This window comes from Somniosus microcephalus, chromosome 8 (genome assembly GCF_052327205.1).
Source record: "Somniosus microcephalus isolate GS21.2 chromosome 8, FLI_Smic_1.0, whole genome shotgun sequence".
Taxonomy (NCBI): Eukaryota; Metazoa; Chordata; class Chondrichthyes; order Squaliformes; family Somniosidae; genus Somniosus; species Somniosus microcephalus.
The window spans coordinates 179,102,409-179,123,835 of NC_140994.1; the positions used below are offsets into that span (position 1 = coordinate 179,102,409).

Genomic DNA, 21,427 nt, shown 5'->3' on the forward strand with positions numbered 1-21,427 from the left:
TCAGCCATGATCCTATTGAATGGCGGAGCAGGCCCGAGGAGCCGTATGGCCTACTCCTGCTACTTATGTTCGCATGGGACAGTCTCGCTGTCCACAAATCCCACATTCTGCAGACCAGACACACAACCTGCTCTGCCTCTTCGTTTATATTTATTTATAGATGATGTTTATTTAGGTTTTTTTAGTTTTAAGGCTATTTAACTGTTTAGCTAACACCAAAATGCAAACATTAACCTCTAAACATAATACTTATCTGTTACTTACCCACGCTGCTCCACACTCTGCACTGACTACAACGTTACTTTGAGTTTTTCCCCTCGGTTTGTCTGGTGTCTGCAGCTCTTATCACCTGATAGGCTCGCCTGCTGCCGGCTTTCGCATGCTGTTTAAATCTGCTGCTCTACTTACTGCCTCAAGCTTGCACAAACCACTACAAGTGTTGAAGGCAAATGGAATCACCTACTTCCCCCTCTGCACCAATTTCCTACTCTCTCCAAATTCTAAACTTTCCACTTTGTTCATGATGCACTCAGTTAACCTTGAGATCTGTGGTTATGCTCCATGCCTTAGCAGAAATCTCCGAATTTAAAACACCTTTTGAGCTACACCCAAGTTACAACTGCTCAGTCAGCTTCCAGCTCACAGTAATTACAGTAAATTCAGGCAAGAACTTATAGCTACAACAAAAGCTGGAAATCTGAAATCAAAACCGAAAATGCTGGAAATACTCAGCAGGCCAGGCAGCATCTGTGGAGAGAAACAGAGTTAACGTTTCAGGTCGATGACCCTTCAAAAGAACTTTCAGCTGATTGATTGTTAACTGCCTTTCAGTTTTTAAAGTTCTCAGTTAAATTCTAAATGTTAAGACTAAATTTCAGTCTTGCCCACTCACCCACGACTTACAAATTCTAAACTTCCCACTCTGCTCACGGTGCACTCAGTTAACATTGTAGATTTATCAGAATGATACCAGGGATGGGAAACTATAGTTATGAGGAAAGACTCAAGATACTGGCACTTTTTTTCACTGGAGCAAAAAGGCTTGAGATTTATGGAAGGTTGTAATAGTCAATATGGAAAGACTATTTCCTATAGTTCAGAAGTCAGTGATGAGGGACCATTAATTTAAAATTTGTGAGGAGCGAGGTTAGGAGAAAATTTTTCATGCAGTGACTTGTAGGGGCATGGAGTGCTCTGCCACAGGGAATGGTTGAGGGAGACCATTTGTATCTTCTAAGAGAACATTGGATCAATATTTGAAACAGTGGACAATACAGGCCTGTAGGAAGAGCGCAGGTCAGTGGGTTTAGTTTTGGATTGCTCTAGCAAAGAACCAACACAGACACGATGCATTGAATCATTATCTGTTCTGTAAACCTCTGATTCTATAGGAAGTCCTTTTGCGCTATCTATCTAGGAGCCTTAACCCTTTTAATTTTTCCAATTATTGGAGGGGCAACTTCATATTTTTCTGCCAGTGAAGGTGATTTACTATTGGGAATGTTTTTCCCCTACAAAGCCTTTTCTTAAACAAAACCACTTCCTTTACTCAATCGTATCTGGTCTATTCCTGCATGGAAATGAGATGTACAGATTTTTTTTTCTTAAACCAACTATTCCAAAGTTTGACTAGTAAAAATTCTGCCCTAATTTTATTTGAATATCAAGTTATGTAGTAGACCAATAATATACTTTTTAGTTTTCTCTGGTAATTTATTTTGAATTTAATTTATCAATATTTGAAACATACAATAACTTGAAATTTTATGCAAATTGAAAACTGTCCACTGCAATTTACAAATAATAAGCCTGGAAGGATAGTACTAAAATCAAAGATGTACACATTTGTAGTATATGTGAACTTAACCACTTGTTACAGGACAGGATCAGCTTTAACCTGAATTATTGCATCAAACAAATTTATGAGCTGCGGTCTTAAATACCCCATCCTTTTTACACCAGCACTCCTTTCCCTTGTGCAGCATTGGTATATTTTTAAACCCCCCCCCCCCAATGTAAAATTTTCTATGAGCCATTAATTTTACTCCCAAGAAACAGCATTGTTAATTGGAAGTCCTCATGCAGCTGACAGTCTGATATAACCTCTTTTGCTGTACTGCTTTTAAATCCTCAGGAGATTAATTGAGATCTCCTATATGAACAGCATAGCTGAGATTAGATACAATACATACTGTACAGTGTGCACAGTCAAGGGCATGAACATGTTCAAGACTGATTGACTAGTTGGCAGTTTATAGAGCCTTTCAGGTCAATATTTAAAATATAATAATGCACAGCATGAATTAGACAGGCTTGTGCTCTCTGCTTTTGGGCCAAGCTTATGTATATAATTTCTGTGGCTAGTAGAGCAGGCCTGAGTATTCTGTGGCTATTGGCTCACCTCCTGACTCCTTGTCTCTCCACACCCTGCAAGGCACAGGTAAGGAGTGTGATGGGATACTGTACTCTCCACTTGCCTGGATGGGTGCAGCTCCAACACTCAAACGTAACACTATCCAGGACAAAGCAGTCAACTTGATCGGCACCCCATCCACTGACTTAAATATCCACTCCACCTGCCACCAGCTTACTGTGGCTGCAGTGTATGCTATCTACATGATGCACTGCAGCAACTCACCGAGATTTCTTCGGCACAACCTCCACCAGCTAGAAGGAAAAGGGCAGCAGGTGCATTGGAACAACATCGCTTCCATGTTTTGCTCCAGGTCCCACATCCTGATTTGGACATACATTGATGTTCCTTCGTCGTTGTGTCAAAATCCTGGAACTCGCTACCTAACAACATTGTGGGAGCATCTTCACCACACGGGCTGCAGCAGTCCATCACCACCTTCTCAGGGCAATTTGTGATGCCCGATCCTAGAATGTTTTTTTAAAAGTACTGTAAATTTCAGCAAATGGGTTACTGATTCATGCTGTGTTTTACGATTTGCTAGCTAGGGCTGAGACTTGTGTACTGGTTTAATTTAGATGACTAGTATGAGAGTTGTAACTTTTATAGCTGGTAGACTAATGTGCTGTTTTATAACTCAAAACAGCAAGGAGGAATTTGCTGTAATTAATTGCTCATAAGTCATCTTTTACTTTATCAACTGTACACTTTATCCTGTCTTCCTTTGTCCCTCCCTCTTTATAAACAATTTTTTCAAGAATGGTTGTCTCGTAACTATACGATTGAAGAAGTTGTTGGTAATTTGGCATTACGTCCTTGCCAATACCACAATAGATGGCTGATGGGGTTTTCAGTATTAACATTAGGTATTTTTTTCACTAAAGTGGTAGCCTTTTAAATTGCACCCTTTCCTTTGAAGACACGGGTTGAAACTAATTTTAATTGTGTTTCCATGACATAAACCACAGTCTGTGCATTGCTTTTTCTACATGGGTGTGATAAAGGAAATAAATTTATCTCCTATCATTGAAAAGTGTTTTCTTTCTGTTTACATGCAGCAAGGACATATGGGCGAAGGCGAGGTAAAACTATGAAAAATTACTACAGTGTATTCATAGTATAGTACTTCAGCACAATGGGCCTGTAATTTAGTCATGTTACATTTTTTATACATAAGTCACAGCACTTTAAAACAAAGTAATTCCTTATGTGAAGTACTTTTGAGAAGGTTCAACATGAAATGCCTTATGTAACTGCAATATTTTATTTAGACTTTTATATTCAATTGCATATCATGCTTTCATTGTACATTATATTTCATTCTAGACCTCTGCTTTTTATTTTTTGAGATGCACAAAGCTGGCTTCATGTTTTCCTCAGTCTATTGACTACGGAATTATCATATTTAATAAATGTTGGATTATGATTCAGCTTGATAACCATACAGGAGAGTCATTTCAGGCACACTTTGATTGGAAACAGTTTAAAGCAATCCTTGCTACCCAGTTTCAGCTTGGTTTGTTCAGGAGCCTACTGAGCTACTTCCAATTAAACATTGAAAAGTTGCCCTTTAAGTTTGGTGCGAGCACCAGTTGGTGTGGTTTTAATTTTAACAATTTTGGATCCCTATTGGGCATGTTTAACCATACAACTATAATAGATGGCTTTCACTTGATTTAATGTTCTAATAAACTGCCTCGCTACTTCATGGATGTTACTTTTTGTTCTGTGTATTATTAATGAATCACTCAGTGATATTTTGCAGACAGGTTACCTTCATTAACATTTCACTAACTGTCCCTACTACATGTGGGGCTGTGACCAATATGGGGAAAAAAATCTTACCTGTGTGGTTGTTCATCTCCACATGAAAACATCTTCTGTCTCAAATGCTTCATCCTTTGGGGCTGGTTTTTACAATTGCCATTCCTTGAAACAACTTTGCTTCGATGATAACTTCCTTCATGATCTCTTCTGCTGGTTCATTTCACAAAGTAAACTACCCTTGTTACAAGAACAAAGGCAAACCAAGTTGTCCTCATCTCTGTGAATAGCCAACATTTGTGTTCTGTGAATGTATAGTAGTTTATTAAAATCTCATTTTTCAACACTTGGAAAATATTTTTCCATTGTATCTGCAACATTGTAAGGAAAATGTAGACCAAATAGAATTGCAGATTTAGGTTTCCACTTATGACATGTCTGTAATTACAGTGATTAAGTGACTTTTTCCTCTAATTCACAGTTCAAGCTATACTACATCTGATATCTTTTAAAGGAGCAGGAATTCACTACCAGCAGTATAATTGCCATTCAAAGCACTTTTTCATAACCTGTGTGAAGTTATTGAAGTGAAAAGCAAGAAAATATTTTTTTTTTGCTGGCAGCAAGATATTCATTAATTACCTCCATGCCATTGCAACTACAGCAAAATCAATGCCAAATGAATTTTGCATTAAAAAATTCCAAATGCATTATATAAATACTCTAGGTGAATTCGGTAGTTAATCTTGACTTCTAGAAGCAGGTTTTGTGTTGGTCTTTAAACGTAGACTCTATTTTCTGGTAATCAGCTGTGATGTTCTTGATAAATTTAGGGATTGTCATAATCTTTCTATCCATTGTCATCCATCAAGAATGCCCAGTGATGGCAACAGCTGCTGGCAAAAAATATGCAATAAAATCAATCTCCACGATATATGCTTTTAAAAATGACGCCAAAGAATAATCAGAAGCTGTAAATTTAATTTCTGTTTTAATGACTGGTGTGCACCAAGACCATCACTCTTGCAGTTTGACTTTGACTATTTGAAGATGGTAATCAATCCCTGGTATTCATTGATCTTTGTAATTCACTGAGATATCCATTATCATTTTTCAAACTCAAAATAAGACCACTAACTCACTGCTGTTATTGCAGCATCCTGTATTTGAGGTGTATAAATGGCCATTTCTCTGCCTATTGGGTAAGGAGAATAAAATTAACTTTTATATCTGTACAATGCAAATGAACACCAGCAGTGAATTCTCCTTGATTTAAAGTTACCAATAGAAGCTGTATTTGTAAGAGGGTAACCAAAATGGTATAACCTAAAAAGGTTGCCTAGCCACCTTATTCTGCCTGTGTAGGCCATGGTTCACTTCCCAACAGAATCTACTGGGCCTTCCTATTTCAAACTGAGATGTGAAATTTTTAGAAAAAAGTAGTTACGAAAGACTCCCCACTTAAAATGATGGTAACATCAAAGCTATTCACTATCTCTTGTGGGCCCAGATCGCTGTCAAATTTTAGAATTCTACAGTGCATGTAGCCAAACAAGTACATCATAATTCAAGGCGCACGATGGCCAGGAGGAAATGGATGTGAGAAAGTAACCTTTATATACACCTCCCCAATGTGTCTTCCATTTTCTATAATTTCTCTAATTTTAAGATTATACTCCCTTTTCTGTATTCCCCCGCCAGAGGAAATAGTTTCTCTATCTCTCTCCTCTCAAATCCTGTAATCATTTTAAAGACCTCAATTTGATTACCCCTTAACCTTCTACACTCAAGGGAATATAAGAACATAAGATGCAGGAGTAGGTCATTTGGCCCCTCGAGCCTGCTCCGCCATTCAATAAGAGCAAAGCTAATCTGATCTTGGCCTCAACTCCACTTCTCTGCCCGCTCCCCATAACCCTTCGCTCCCTTACCATTCAAAAATCTGTCTATCGCCACCTTAAATATATGCAATGACCCAGCCCCCACAGCTCTCTGGGGAAGAGAATTCCAAAGATTCACGACCCTCTGAGAAGAAATTCCTCCTCATTTCCATTTTAAATGGGAGCCCCCTTATTCTGAAATTATGCCCCCTAGTTCTAGATTTCCCCCATGAGGGGAAACATCCTCTCTGCATCTACCCTGTCAGAATTTTATGTTTCAATAAGATCCCCCTCATTCTTCTAAACTCTGAGTATAGGCTCAACCTTTATTCCTAAGACAACCCCTTCATCTCTGGAATCAACCTTGTGAACCTTCTTTGAACTACCTCTAATGCAAGTATATCCTTCCTTAAATAAGGAGACCAAAACTGTACCCAGTACTCCAGGTGTGGTCTCGCCAACACTGTGTACAGTTGTAACAGGACTTCCCTACTTTTATACTCCATTCCTTTTGCAATAAAGGCCAACATTCCATTTGCCTTCCGAATTACTTGCTGTACCTGCATACTATTTGTGATTCATGTACAAGGATCCCCCTCTACCTCAGCATTTTGTAATCTCTCCCCATTTAAATAATTTGCTTTTTTATTTTTCCTACCAAAGTGGATAACCTCGCATTTTCCTACATTATACTCCATCTGCTAGATTTTTGCCCACTCACTTAGCCTACCTATATCCCTTTGGAGTTTCTTTGCGTCCTCCACACAATTTGCTTTCCCACCTATCTTTGTATCAGCAGCAAATTTGGCTACACTACACTCGGTCCCTTCATCCAAGTCATTAATATAGATTGTAAATAGTTGAGGCCCCCGCACTGATCCCTGTGGCACACCACTAGTTACAGTTTGCCAACCTGAAAATGATCCATTTATTCAGACTCTCTCTTTTCTGTTAGTTAGCCAATCCTCTATCCATGCTAATATATTACCCCCAACCCCGTGAGCTCTTACAACCTTTCATTTGGCACCTTACCAAATACATGACCTCTACTAGTTCCCCTTTATCCACCCTGCTCGTTACATCCTCAAAGAACTCCAGCAAATTTGTCAAACATGACTTCCCTTTCATAAAACCATGCTGACTCTGCTTGACTGTTATGATTTTCTAAATGTCCTGCTACCACTTTTTTAATGATGGACTCCAGTATTTTTCCAAAGACGGATGTTAGGCTAACTGGTCGATAGTTGCCTGCTTTCTGGCTCCCTCCTTTCTTAAATAGGGGCGTTACATTTGCGGGTTTCCAGTCCACTGGGACCGCTCCAGAATCCAAGGAATTTTGGTAGATTACAATCAATGCATCCACTATCTCTGCAGCCACCTCTTTTAAGACTCTAGGATGCAGGCCATTGGGTCCAGGATACTTGTCCACCATTAGTGCCATTAGTTTGCCTAGTACTTTTTCTCTAACATAGAAACATAGAAGATAGCAGCAGGAGTAGGCCATTTGGCCCCTCTAGCCTGTTCTGCCATTTAATGAGATCATGGTTGATCATCCAAATTCAGCACCCAGTCCCTGCTTTCTCCCCATATCCCTTGATCCCCTTAGCCTTAAGAAATATATCTAATTCCTTCCTGAATATATTTAATAAGTTGGCCTCAACTGCCTTCTGTGGTAGAGAATTCCACAGGTTCACCACTGTCTGGGTGAAGAAATTGCTCCTCATCTCAGTCCTAAATGGCTTACCCCTTATCCTTAGACTGTGACCCCTGGTTCTGGACTCCCCTGCCATCGCGAACATCCTTCCTGCATCTAGTCTTTCTAGTCCTGTTAGAATTTTATAAGTTTCAATGAGATCCCCTCTCATTCTTCTGAACTCTAGCAAATATAAGCCTAATCGACCCAATCTCTCTTCATATGTCATTCCTGCCATCCCAGGTATCAGTCTGGTGAATCTTCGCTGCACTCCCTCCATGGCAAGAACATCCTTCCTCAGATAAGGCGACCGAAACTGCACACAGTACTCAAGGTGTGGTCTCACCAAGGCCCTGTACAACTGCAGCAAGACATCCTTGTTCCTGTACTCAAATCCTCTCGCTATGAAGGCCAACATACCATTTGCCTTCTTAACCGCCTGCTGCACCTGTATGATTACCGTTAGCGACTGGTGCACAAGGACACCCAGGTCTCATTGCACTTCCCCTTTTCCCAATCTATTGCCGTTCAGATAATCTGTCTTCCTGCTTTTGCCACCAACGTGGATAACCTCGCATTTATCCACATTATACTGCATCTGCCCAATCACCCAACCTGTCCAAATCCTACTGGAGTTTCTCTGCATCCTCCTCACAGCACACACGCCCACCCAGCTTTGTGTCGTCTGCAAACTTGGAGATATTCCATCTAGTTCCCTCGTCTAGATCATTTATATATATATTGTGAATAGCTGGGGTCCTAGCACCGATCCCTGCGGTACCCCACTAGTCACTGCCTGCCACTCGGAAAAATACCTGTTTATTCCAACTCTATGCTTCCTGTCTGCCAACCAGTTCTCTATCCAAGTCAGTACCTTACCCCCAATCCCATGTGCTTTAACTTTCCACGCCACTCTCTTATGTGGGACCTTATCGAAAGCCTTCTGAAAGTCCAAATACACCACATCCACTGGTTCTCCCTTATCTATTCTATCAGTTACATCCACAAAAAATTCCAGTAGATTAGTCAAGCATGATTTACCTTTTGTAAATCCATGTTGACTTTGTCCGATCCTGTCACTGTTTTCCAAGTGCTCTGCTATTACATCTTTTATAATGGACTCTAGCATTTTCCCCACTACCGATGTCAGACTTACTGGTCTTTAATTCCCTGTTTTCTCTCTACCACCTTTTTTAAATAGTGGGGTTACATTAGCTACCCTCCAATCCATGGGAACTATTCCAGAGTCTATAGAATTTTGGAAGATGACCAGCAGTGTATCTACTATTTCGAGGGCCACTTCCTTAAGTACCCTAGGATGTAGATTATCAGGCCCTGGGGATTTATCGGCTTTCAATCCCGTCAATTTCCCTAACACTATTTCCCTACAAATACTGATTTCTTTCAATTCCTCCCTCTCATTAGACCCTATGTTCCCTGAAATCTCTGGAAGGTTATTTGTGTCCTCTTTTGTGAAGACAGAACCAAAGTATGTATTTAATTGGTCTGCCATTTCTTTGTTCCCCATTATAAATTCCTCTGATTCTGACTGCAAGGGACCTACGCTTGTTTTCACCAATCTTTTTCTCTTCACATATCTATAGAAGCTTTTACAGTCAGTTTTTATGTTCCATGCAAGCTTACTCTCATACTCTATTTTCCCCCTCTTAATTAATCCCTTTGTCGTCCTTTGCTGAATCCTAAACTGCTCCGAATCCTCAGGTTTACTGCTTTTCCTGGCCAATTTATATGTCCTCTCCTTGGATCTTATGCTATCCCTAATTTCCCTTGTTAGCCACGGTTGAGTCACCTTTTTTGTTTTTTTTATGCCAAACTGGGATGAACAAAATCTGTAGTTCATCCATGCGATCTTTAAATGTTTGCCATTGCCTATCCACCGTCAACCCTTTAAGTAACGTTCCACAATCCATCCTAACCAACTCGCGCCTCATACCATCGTAGTTTCCTTTTATTTAAATTCAGGACCCTATTCTCTGAGTCAACTACAGGAAAATTTGTGCTATCCGGCACCGACGGGACCGAGCTGCTTCCGTTCCCTCAAAACTGCCGGACATTCCAGAGTTAATGTTGAAAGATACGGAGCCTCCATATCTGACAACAAACACTGTTGCTTAGCAACAGCTTCTAAACAGTCGGGTGCAGCTGCAAGCGTCTGTAGCTAAAGCTGTTGCTATAGCTACAAACCTTGCAGTGCTTGACTGGGGGGAAAAAAAGCAAAGAAAACAAACGAAAAGAATAAAAAACGGCTCCTGATTTTTGCCGGTGGCTCCAGCTTGCCGGATGGTTCGCCTCCGGATAACTCAAAGTTTCCTGTACTTCACTCACCATCTTAATGAAAAATTCTATCATATTATGATCACTCCTCCCCAAGGGGCCTCGCACAACAACATTGCTAATTAATCCTTTCTCATTACATAATACCCAGTCTAAGATGGCCTGATCTCTAGTTGGTTCCTCGACATATTGGTCCAGGAAACCATCCTGTATACACTCTAGGAATTCCTCCTCCACAGTATTGTTACTAATTTGGTTAGCCCAATCTATATGTAGATTAAAGTTACCCATGATAACTGCTGTGCCCTTATTGCATGCGTCTCTAATTTCCCATTTAATGCCATCCCCAACCTCAGCATTACTGTTTGGGGGTCTGTATACAACTCTCACTAACGTCTTCTGCCCCTTGGTATTTCTCAGCTCTACCCATACAGATTCCACATCATCAGAGCTAATATCCTTCCTTACTATTGTGTTAATCTCCTCTTTAACCAGCAATGCTACCCCACCTCCTTTTCCTTTTTGCCTGTCCTTCCTGAATATTGAATACCCCTGGATGTTGAATTCCCAGCCTTGGTCACCCTGGAGCCATGTCTCCGTAATTCCAATTACATCATATCCGTTTACATCTATTTGCGCAGCTAATTCATCCACCTTGCTACGAATGCTCCTCGCATTAAGACACAAAGCCTTCAGGTTTGTTTTTTAACACTTAGTCCTTTTAGAATTATTATTTACTGTGACCCTGCTTGATTTACACCCTTGATATCTCTGCCTTCCACTTTTGCTTTTCTCCATCCTGTCTTTTGTTTCTATCCTTGTTTCCCTTTCCTCTGTCTCCCTGCACAGGTTCCCAACCCCCTGCCATTTTAGTTTAAACCCTCCCCGACAGCACTAGCAAACACTCCCCCTAGGACATCGGTCCCGGTCCCGCCCAGGTATAACCCGTCCAGTTTGTACTGGTCCCACCTCCCCCAGAACCAGTTCCAATGTCCCAGGAATTTGAATCCCTCCCCCTTGCACCATTCCTCTAGCCACGTATTCATCTGAAATATCCTTCTATTTCTAATCTGACTAGCACGTGGCACTGGTAGCAAACCTGAAATTACTACCTTTTGAGGTCCTATTTTTTAAATTTACCTCCTAACTCCCTATATTCAGGTTTTAGGACCTCATCCCATTTTTTACCTCTATCGTTGGTACCTATATGCACCACGACAACTGGTTGTTCACCCTCCCCCTCCAGAATACCCTGCAGCCGCCCCAAAGAAACCTAGAAGATAGGAGCGGGAGTAGGCCATTCGGCCCCTCGAGCCTGCTCCACCATTTACAGGAAACTTTGTGATATCCGGCACCGACGGGACCGAGCTGTTGCCGTCCCATCAAAACTGCCAGACAAACTAGCGCTAATGTTAAAACATACGGAAGCTTTTGAGCTCCGTATCTAGCAACAAACCCTGTAACAGCTTCTAAACAGTCGGCCATAGCTTGCAAGCGTCTCTGTAGCTAAGCAACAGCTTTAGCTAGACCTTGCAGAGCCTGACTGGTGGAAAAAAAAGCAACGAAAAGAAAAAAACTTACTGAACCGACTCCTGAATTTTGCCGGTGGCTCGAGCATTCCGGACAGTTAACCTCCGGATAAACCAAAGTTTCCCGTATTCAGCTGCTCCCCCCCCCCCCCCAGTCTCCTTGCTCCCAAAGCCAAATCTCCCCCAGTCTTAAGTCCACATCTTTCTCTCCCATCTCCACTTATACCCTCTTCTCTCCATAAGACCCACCTCCTGCTCCCTTGACCACCATCTTTCCTTCTTGCCCCACCTCAACAGCTGATTGTAAATGGTTCCCTCTTTTCAAGTACTGTCTCCATCTATTTCAAAACTGCCATCATTACTCCCTGCCCCCAAAACAACTTTTGATCCCCATATTCTTCTAACCTCATTTTCCTTTCCCAAATCCATACCCATCTCTCCTGCAACTGCTTGGTTAAATGTCTTCAATCAGGTTGCCACCTTTACTACTGTGCTGAAGCAGCCCTAGCCATAGTAGGCCATTCAGCTCCTCAAGCCCATTCCACCATTAAATTAGATTAGACTGATCTGTAGCTCAAGTTCATTTACCCACCTTTTATTCATATCCCTCGATATCCTTACCTAAAAACAAATCTATCAATCTCAGCCTTCTGGGTGAGGGAATTCCAAATTGCCACAACTCTTTGGCTGAAAGTGCTTCCTCATTGCCCTCGTAAACGACCTAGCTCTAATTTTAGGATTGCGCCCCCGGTTCTGAATTCCCCCACCAGTGGAAATAAAGGTAGATAGAGAAACTATCAAATCCCTTTATCATTTTAAACATCTGAATTAGATCATCCCACAACCTTCTAAACTCAAGAAAATACAAGGCAAGTTTATACAACCTGTCCTCATAACTTAATTTAAGCCCTGGTATAATTATGGGGAATCTGCACTGTATCCCCTCGATGACCAATATATCCTTCCCGAGGTTGGGTGCTCAAAAGTGAACGATACTTCAGATGGGGTTGACCAACTGAAGCTCAACTTCCATCCCTTTGTATTCCAACCCCCTTGCGATAAAGACCAACATTCCACTAGATTGTTTGATTACTTTTTTCATCTGTGCACTAGTTAATGGAATGTTGGCCTTTATCTCAAGGAGGCCGGAATACAAATGTGAGGAAGACACTTCAGTTGTACAGAGCATAGCTCAGACTCTATTTAGAATACTGTGTTCAATCTGTGTCAGACTGACCCCAAGCTTCCAGTCGCCTGTTATTTTAATTCACCGCTCCATTCCCACTCGGACCTCATCGTCCTTGGCCTCTTGCATTGTTCCATGGAAGCTCAACGTAAACTCCAGGAACAGCACCTCATCTTCTGATTAGGCACTTTGCAGCCTTCCGGACTCAATATCGAGTTCAACAATTTCAGATCATAACCTTGGCCCCTATCACTTTTACTTAAATTTTTTTTTCCCACCCCTTTGTTTTGGGTTTTCCCTCCTCCCACCCCCCTTTTTTTTTTTACATGGCAGCTGTCTCTCATTCTGCCAGTACATTTCACACCTAATCTGAGCCGTCTTTTGTCTCTTTACTAGTCCTATCACCATCTCGTCTTGTTTTGAATACCTCTTAATGTCTATTCACTTCTTTTGTTCCCTCCCCAGCCCTGCCTTTCGATCTATTTCATTTCCTTTCCAGTTTTGAAAAAGGGTTAGACCCGAAACGTCGATTCTAATTTCTCTCCACGGATGTTGCCTGGCCTGCTGAGTTTTTCCAGCATTTTCTGTTGTTATTTCAGATTTCCAGCATCTGCAGTATTTTGCTATCATACCATCCTGGAGTCTCGTTTGCGGCCGCAGAAAGGCCTTTCTATTCCCCTTACAATAGAATCCCCTATCACTATAGCTCTCCCAGTCTTTTTCCTCCCGTCCTGTGCAGCAGAACCACCCATGGTGCCAGGAAGTTGGCTGCTGCTGCCTTCCCCCGATAAGCCATCTCCTTCAACAATATCCAAAGTGGTATATCTGAGAGGGGGATGGCCACAGGGGACCCCTGCACTACCTGCCTGCGCCTACTACTCTGCCTGGTGGTCACCCATTCCCTTCCTGCCTGTGCAGCCTTTACCTGCGGTGTGACCAACTCCCTAAACGTGCTAGCCACGATGTGAGTGTGATTGTTTTAAGTTCCCCAGTTTATGCAATCTCCCCTCATAATTCAACCCTTTCAGCTCTGATATCATTCTGGTAAACCTACACAGCACCCCTTCCAAGGCAAATATATCTTTCCTGAGGTTCGGTGCCCAAAACTGAACACAGTATTCTAAATAGAGTCTGAGCTATGCTCTGTACAACTGAAGTGTCTTCCTCACATTTGTATTCCGGCCTCCTTGAGATAAAGGCCAACATTCCATTAACTAGTGCACAGGTGAAAAAAGTAATCAAACAATCTAGTGGAATGTTGGTCTTTATCGCAAGGGGGTTGGAATACAAAGGGATGGAAGTTGAGCTTCAGTTGGTCAACCCCATCTGAAGTATCGTTCACTTTTGAGCACCCAACCTCGGGAAGGATATATTGGTCATCGAGGGGATACAGTGCAGATTCCCCATAATTATACCAGGGCTTAAATTAAGTTATGAGGACAGGTTGTATAAACTTGCCTTGTATTTTCTTGAGTTTAGAAGGTTGTGGGATGATCTAATTCAGATGTTTAAAATGATAAAGGGATTTGATAGTTTCTCTATCTACCTTTATTTCCACTGGTGGGGGAATTCAGAACCGGGGGCGCAATCCTAAAATTAGAGCTAGGTCGTTTACGAGGGCAATGAGGAAGCACTTTCAGCCAAAGAGTTGTGGCAATTTGGAATTCCCTCACCCAGAAGGCTGAGATTGATAGATTTGTTTTTAGGTAAGGATATCAAGGGATATGAATAAAAGGTGGGTAAATGAACTTGAGCTACAGATCAGTCTAATCTAATTTAATGGTGGAATGGGCTTGAGGAGCTGAATGGCCTACTATGGCTAGGGCTGCTTCAGCACAGTAGTAAAGGTGGCAACCTGATTGAAGACATTTAACCAAGCAGTTGCAGGAGAGATGGGTATGGATTTGGGAAAGGAAAATGAGGTTAGAAGAATATGGGGATCAAAAGTTGTTTTGGGGGCAGGGAGTAATGATGGCAGTTTTGAAATAGATGGAGACAGTACTTGAAAAGAGGGAACCATTTACAATCAGCTGTTGAGGTGGGGAAAGAAGGAAAGATGGTGGTCAAGGGAGCAGGAGGTGGGTCTTATGGAGAGAAGAGGGTATAAGTGGAGATGGGAGAGAAAGATGTGGACTTAAGACTGGGGGAGATTTGGCTTTGGGAGCAAGGAGACTGGGGGGGGGGGGAGCAGCTGAATACGGGAAACTTTGGTTTATCCGGAGGTTAACTGTCCGGAATGCTCGAGCCACCGGCAAAATTCAGGAGTCGGTTCAGTAAGTTTTTTTCTTTTCGTTGCTTTTTTTTCCACCAGTCAGGCTCTGCAAGGTCTAGCTAAAGCTGTTGCTTAGCTACAGAGACGCTTGCAAGCTATGGCCGACTGTTTAGAAGCTGTTACAGGGTTTGTTGCTAGATACGGAGCTCAAAAGCTTCCGTATGTTTTAACATTAGCGCTAGTTTGTCTGGCAGTTTTGATGGGACGGCAACAGCTCGGTCCCGTCGGTGCCGGATATCACAAAATTTCCTGTAGGTGGTCTCAATCATAGTGACAAAGAAATAGATGAGCTCTGCGCACTTGTTGGAGGTGAGGGTAGAGGGACAAGGGAAGAGAGGTTTAAGCAGACAGTTGGTAGTAGACAAAAGAAGTGGTGGATTATCTTTCCTTTCCAGGACGATCCTGGAGTAGTGGATGGTTTTGGTAGAGGAGAGTATGGCCTGAAAGCACTTGATGTGGTTCAGCCAAATGTGATGATGGATGGTTAAACCAGTTGTGTGCAAGATATGCTCACATCTGCTCCCCTTACTCCGTATTCTCCTTGTCCATCTTAACAAATTGGTAAGTTTACTTAGGGGTTGCAACTGTGTGGAAATAAAGGCTTTGTATAATATGAAAGCAACTTAATGTTCAAAATAAAGTTTATAATATAAATAATCTATTGGGCACTGTGATATTAGTTGGGAACCCCATTCTATATTTTTTTGGGTGCTAATATTTGGTAACTTCAACTCTTGAAGTTTACACAAGTCAAACACATCCCAATAATTCAGATTAGCCAACAGCAATATTTCCTGAAGATAATACCTTTTCTGATTTCATTTCATGTATCCGGATGTTTCCAGATAGCAAAGAAATAGTGCTATTCAAGCTGCTTTCAAATTGAGAAGTGTCTTGGGGAAATATACTCTTCTTTTTTCTCCTCCCCACCCCCCTTGCCCCCCCCCCCAAAGGAATTGAATGTCCCAGGCAAGAGGACGACTAATATTATCAACTATGTTAATTACCTCCGTTGTCTTGTAGCAAAGAGACTAATCCTGTCTTGAAGGGAAAAATGTTTTGAAAGGCCAAGAAGTTCATTATGGTTAAGTATTAATAAACAAACTGTTAAGTGGTAGAATCGTTCAGCGCTTTCACTGGTAAAACTGTTCTCAGGAGAATTTTGCCAAGACGACAATGCAGTACATTAACTTTAAGCAGATATGGTTATGTTTGGACCTGTTTTGTGTATCCCACGAGGATATGAACTATATAAAGGCAGTCCCATAATAGATTTGAATCCCTAGGCTATAATCTCCTCTAAGTCTAAATCATTGCTATTGTATTCAGCAGCTATGAGCGTTAAGAATATTGTATTCTGTTATTAAAACCTGTAAGCCACTTCTATTTCAAAACATTATGAAGTGGGATTCCTATTGAAGGCTTTTTCAGAAAGCCATATAAAACCCCTTCTGACGAAGAGTTCGACCCGAAACCTTAACTGTTTCTCTCTCCTCGATGCTGCCTGACCTGCTGAGTGTTTCCAGCACTTTGTTATTTTATATCAAAACAATAACTTTCATATAGAACCGTTGATATAGAAAAACATCCCAAGGTGCTTCACAGCGGTGTAAGTAAAACAGAAGACAAACCAAAAAAGAGATTAGAAGCAGTGACCAAATGTTTGGCCGAAAGAGGCGAGGGAGTTGGAAGAGAAGATGGTTTTATGGAGGGTTGTTTTTATTAGAACAGGGGTGATTATTGGGTGGTTTGATAGCTGATGTGCCTCAATAATTCCGAGACTCGAAGTTAGCAGAACAAAAACAAGGCTTTTATTAACTTAGAAAGTAACACGTAAGAGAGAGATGTCTTCCTTCTGGAGACTGAGGCCAGACTGAAGCTAGCTTACAAACGGGGCCAGGTATGGGCGGAGCCCTACACACAGCACATTCCAGTATACAATACAGCACATTCCAGTACACAATACAATGAGGTCTGGGGGAAGGGAAATGACACTGAAACCGATCTCAGTCATAGGCAGTGGTGAATGGAATATTTCATCACATTCACCCCTTCTATAGATTTAGTCTGTTCGGGGGTTTGATAGTCCTCTGCGACCGACGTGGCTGTTGCGGTGCTGCGGGTGTCGGCTGGGTGTCCCCGGTAGCCTCCTGGGTCTCTGCCGGGGGTGCCGCCAGGGTTGTTGGAGGGGTAGTTGGTGGGGGTGCCGTTGGTCGGCGTTCTTCCGGGGGTGATGAAAGAGTAGTGGGTGGGTAAGAGTTGCTGTGATCGTCGTTGCCGCTATTGCCGTGGTTGTTGTCGCCGCTATTGCCGTGGTTGTTGTCGATGCCGGCTGGGGCGACGTCTTTTATGGACACGGTGTCCTCCCTTCCGTCGGCGTGCCGGACATATGCGTATTGGGGGTTGGCGTGGAGTAGGTGTACTGGCTCCACGAGAGGGTCCGTCTTGTGGCCCCTCACATGCCTTCGCACGAGTACCGGACCTGGGGTGGAGAGCGATGACGGCATGGATACGCCTGAGGTGGATTTCTGGGGAAAGACAAACATTCGTTCATGAGGCGTGGTATTAGTGGCCGTACACAATAGCGACCGTATCGAATGGAGCACATCCGAGAGGACTTCCTGCCAGCGGAAGATAGGGAGGCCCTTGGTCCTTAGAGCTAGAGTGACTGCTTTCCATACTGTCCCGTTCTCTCGCTCCACTTGGCCGTTACCCCGGGGGTTGTAGCTGGTGGTACGGCTCGTGGCGATCCCCTTGGACAGCATGTACTGGCGTAGCTCTTCACTCATGAAGGACGCCCCCCTATCCGTATGGATGTAGCTCGGCATACCGAACAGGCAGAACAGGCTGTTGAGGCATTTAATGACCGTGGCGCTGGTCATGTCTGGGCAAGGGAAGGCGAATGGGAACCGGGAGTATTCGTCCACAATGTTCAGGAAGTAAACATTGCGGTCGACGGACGGGAGGGGGCCCTTGAAATCTAAGCTGAGCCGCTCAAAGGGCCGTGTAGCTTTGATTAAGTGGGCTCTATTTGGGCGGTAGAACCGAGGCTTGCACTCAGCGCAAGTGCGGCAGTTCCTGGTCAGGGACCGAACTTCCTCAATCGAGTAGGGTAAGTTACGGGACTTTATGAAGTGGAACAGCCACGTGACCCCTGGGTGGCAGAGGTCGTTGTGGAGGGTCTGTAGCCGATCCCCGGTGGCGCTGGCACACATCCCTCGTGAGAGGGCGTCAGGGGATTCGTTAAGGGCCCCTGGCCGGTAAATGATGTCGTACTCGAAGGTGGAGAGCTCGATCCGCCACCTAAGAATCTTATCATTTTTAATCTTCCCCCTCTGTTTATTATTGAACATAAACGCGGTAAGTAGGGTGAAGCGTTTGCCGGCTAGGTAGTGGCGCCAGTGGCACACTGCCTCCACGATGGCTTGGGCCTCCTTTTCCACGGAGGAGTGTCTGATCTCGGGCCCTTGGAGGGTCCTCGAGAAGAAAGCTACGGGCCGCCCCGCCTGGTTGAGGGTGGTCGCCAAGGCGAAGTCAGACGCATCACTTTCCACTTGAAATGGAGTGTTCTCGTCCACTGCCTGTAGCGTGGCCCGCTCAATATCCTGCTTAATGCTTTTGAAGGCGGCGTGGGCCTCAGCAGAGAGCGGGAAAGAGGATGCTTTCAAGAGGGGGTGGGCTTTGTCGGAGTAGTTGGGGACCCATTGGGAATAATAAGAAAATAACCCCAGGCACCTTTTCAGGGCTTTGGGAGTGTTGGGCAGGGGCAGCTCCCGTAGGGGGCGCAATCGGTCGGGGTCTGGCCCGATTTCCCCATTCTCCACCACGCTGCCTAGTATGCAGAGGCGCGTGGTGTTGTAAACGCACTTGTCCTCGTTGTAGGTGAGGTTGAGTTTTTGTGTGGTTTTCAGGAACCTCTCGAGGTTCGAGTCGTGATCCTGCTGGTTGTGACCGCAGATGGTGACGTTGTCGAGGTAGGGGAAGGTTGCCTGCAAGTGGTGGTCATCGACCATGCGGTCCATCTCCCTCTGGAAGACCGAGACCCCATTCGTCACCCCCAAGGGGACTCTGAGGAATTGGTAGAGGCGTCCGTTCGCCTCGAAGGCGGTGTACGGGCGGTCCTCTGGTCTGATAGGGAGCTGGTGGTACGCTGACTTGAGGTCGATGGTGGAGAACACCCGGTATTGGGCGATTTGGTTCACCATTTCTGATATGCGGGGTAGCGGGTAGGCGTCTAGTAGGGTGTACCTGTTGATCGTTTGACTATAGTCGATCACCATCCGTTTCTTCTCGCTACCCCTTACCACTACCACTTGGGCGCGCCACGGGCTGTTGCTGCGTTCAATAATGCGCTCTTTCAGGAGCCTGTCTACCTCGGTCGCGATAAACCGCCTGTCCTCCCAGCTGTACCTCCTGCTTTTGGTCGCTATTGGCCGGCAGTTAGGGGTAAGGTTCGCGAATAGCGAAGGCGGCTTTACCTTCAGGGTAGCCAGACCGCACACTGTGAGGGGCGGCTGGGACCCACCGTACTTGAGCGTGATGCTTTGGTGGTTGCACTGGAAATCCAGGCCCAAGATCACGCTCGCACATAGGTTCTTCATGATTAATACTTTAAAATTATCATATACAGTTCCGTTAACGCACAATTGTACCGTGCAGTAACCCAGAATGGTCGATGTCTGGGTTTTATCAGCCATAGAGATGGTACCCTGGGACCACCTTTAGGGAGAGTTGTTGTGCCAGTTCTGGGTGGATAAAGCTCTCCGTGCTTCCACTGTCAATTAAGCATTTAACCCGGCACCCGTTTACCTCGATGTCCACCATTGATCTGGATAGCGGGTGCGGCCTGGTCTGGTCCACTGTGACCGATGCCACTGTAGGGCCCTGATCGATACAAGATGGCGTCCACGCTGTCTGCTCACAAGATGGCGGACCCCACGAGGTCGGGCAAGATGGCGTCCAAGATGGCCGCTCCCACGGCGCACACGCGGCGGTGGCGGGTTTTCCGGCGGTTGGCTTTCCGGCGGGGTTCCCTCTGCACACCTTCCCGAAGTGCCCCTTCTTACCGCACTTAAAGCAGGTGGTGCCTTTCGCCGGGCACAGGTTTCTGGTGTGCTTTGGCTGCCCGCAGAAGTAGCAGTTGGGTCCCTGACGCGTCGCGGCTGTCGTAGGGCTTCTGGGGGGAGAGCGGGGCCCAGCCGGTGTCGGGCTGTCGGGCGGGGAAGATGCCTTCCAAGATGGCGGCACCCTCGGTGCACACGTGGCGGCGTGGACGGCGCGGGCTGAAGAGTAGGCGTCCGAGTTTCTCTGGGCCACATCCAGGGATCGCGCGGTGTCCGCAGCCTGTTTCAGGTCCAACCCCATTTTTTCCAGCAGTCTTTGCCGGATGTAAGTGGAGCTGAGGCCTGTGATGAAGGCATCGCGAACAAGCTCGTCAGTGTACACTGCGGCTTTTACATCTCGGCACTTGCAGTCTTTGCCAAGCATTTTCAGGGTGCTTAGGAACTCCTCCACCGATTCCCCAGGTCGCTGTGCGCGGGTAGCGAGCAGGTGCCTAGCATACACCTCATTCGTAGGCTGCTGGTAATGCGCCTTTAAGATGTCGCAGGCGGCCAGGTACGTCTCGGCGTCTTGGATGAGGGGGTAAACCCAGTGGCTTACCCAATTCCGCAGAATTCCGAGTCTCATCCTCGCAGCGTCCGTAGCGTCTTTGACGGCTGCGGAATTGTCCAGGAAGAATTCCATACACTCAAACCAGTGTCCGAAGCGTGCTGATGCGTCCGGAGCATGTTGATCCAAATCCAAACGTTCGGGTTTCAGGAGTTGATCCATAGTGTTGAAAAATAAGTTAATAAAATTGATGTGCCTCAATAATTCCGAGACTCGAAGTTAGCAGAACAAAAACAAGGCTTTTATTAACTTAGAAAGTAACACGTAAGAGAGAGATGTCTTCCTTCTGGAGACTGAGGCCAGACTGAAGCTAGCTTACAAACGGGGCCAGGTATGGGCGGAGCCCTACACACAGCACATTCCAGTATACAATACAGCACATTCCAGTACACAATACAATGAGGTCTGGGGGAAGGGAAATGACACTGAAACCGATCTCAGTCATAGGCAGTGGTGAATGGAATATTTCATCACAATAGCGATTGTATAAAATAATGGAGATGGGACAGAGTACAGGAAACTCCTTGGTATCCGGCACCTACGGGACCGGGATGGTGCCGGTTGATTAAAAATTCTGGATAACGGAGAGGTATACCTATCAAGGTACGAGAGCCCCGTTACACAGCCGCAGGTGCTGGAGCCCCGGTTACACGGCCACAAGTGCAGGAGTCCCTGTTACACGGCCACAGATCCAGGAGTCCCTGTTACACGGCCACAGATCCAGG

At 44.6% G+C, this 21,427-nt stretch overlaps 1 protein-coding gene across 2 annotated transcripts in view; it reads left to right on the plus strand.

The window, feature by feature from the left end:
• Positions 1 to 21,427, plus strand: part of cpeb4b (cytoplasmic polyadenylation element binding protein 4b) — a 123,819-nt gene that overhangs the window by 65,537 nt on the left and 36,855 nt on the right. Inside the window, exon 4 of one of the 2 annotated variants that reach the window (XM_085995398.1) lies at positions 3,472 to 3,495. The exons of the other annotated variant lie outside the window; for it this stretch is intronic. Within the exon in view, the coding sequence (XP_085851524.1) occupies positions 3,472 to 3,495 (24 nt within the window). The remainder of the gene's footprint in view (positions 1 to 3,471; positions 3,496 to 21,427) is intronic. 2 annotated transcript variants of the gene reach the window in all.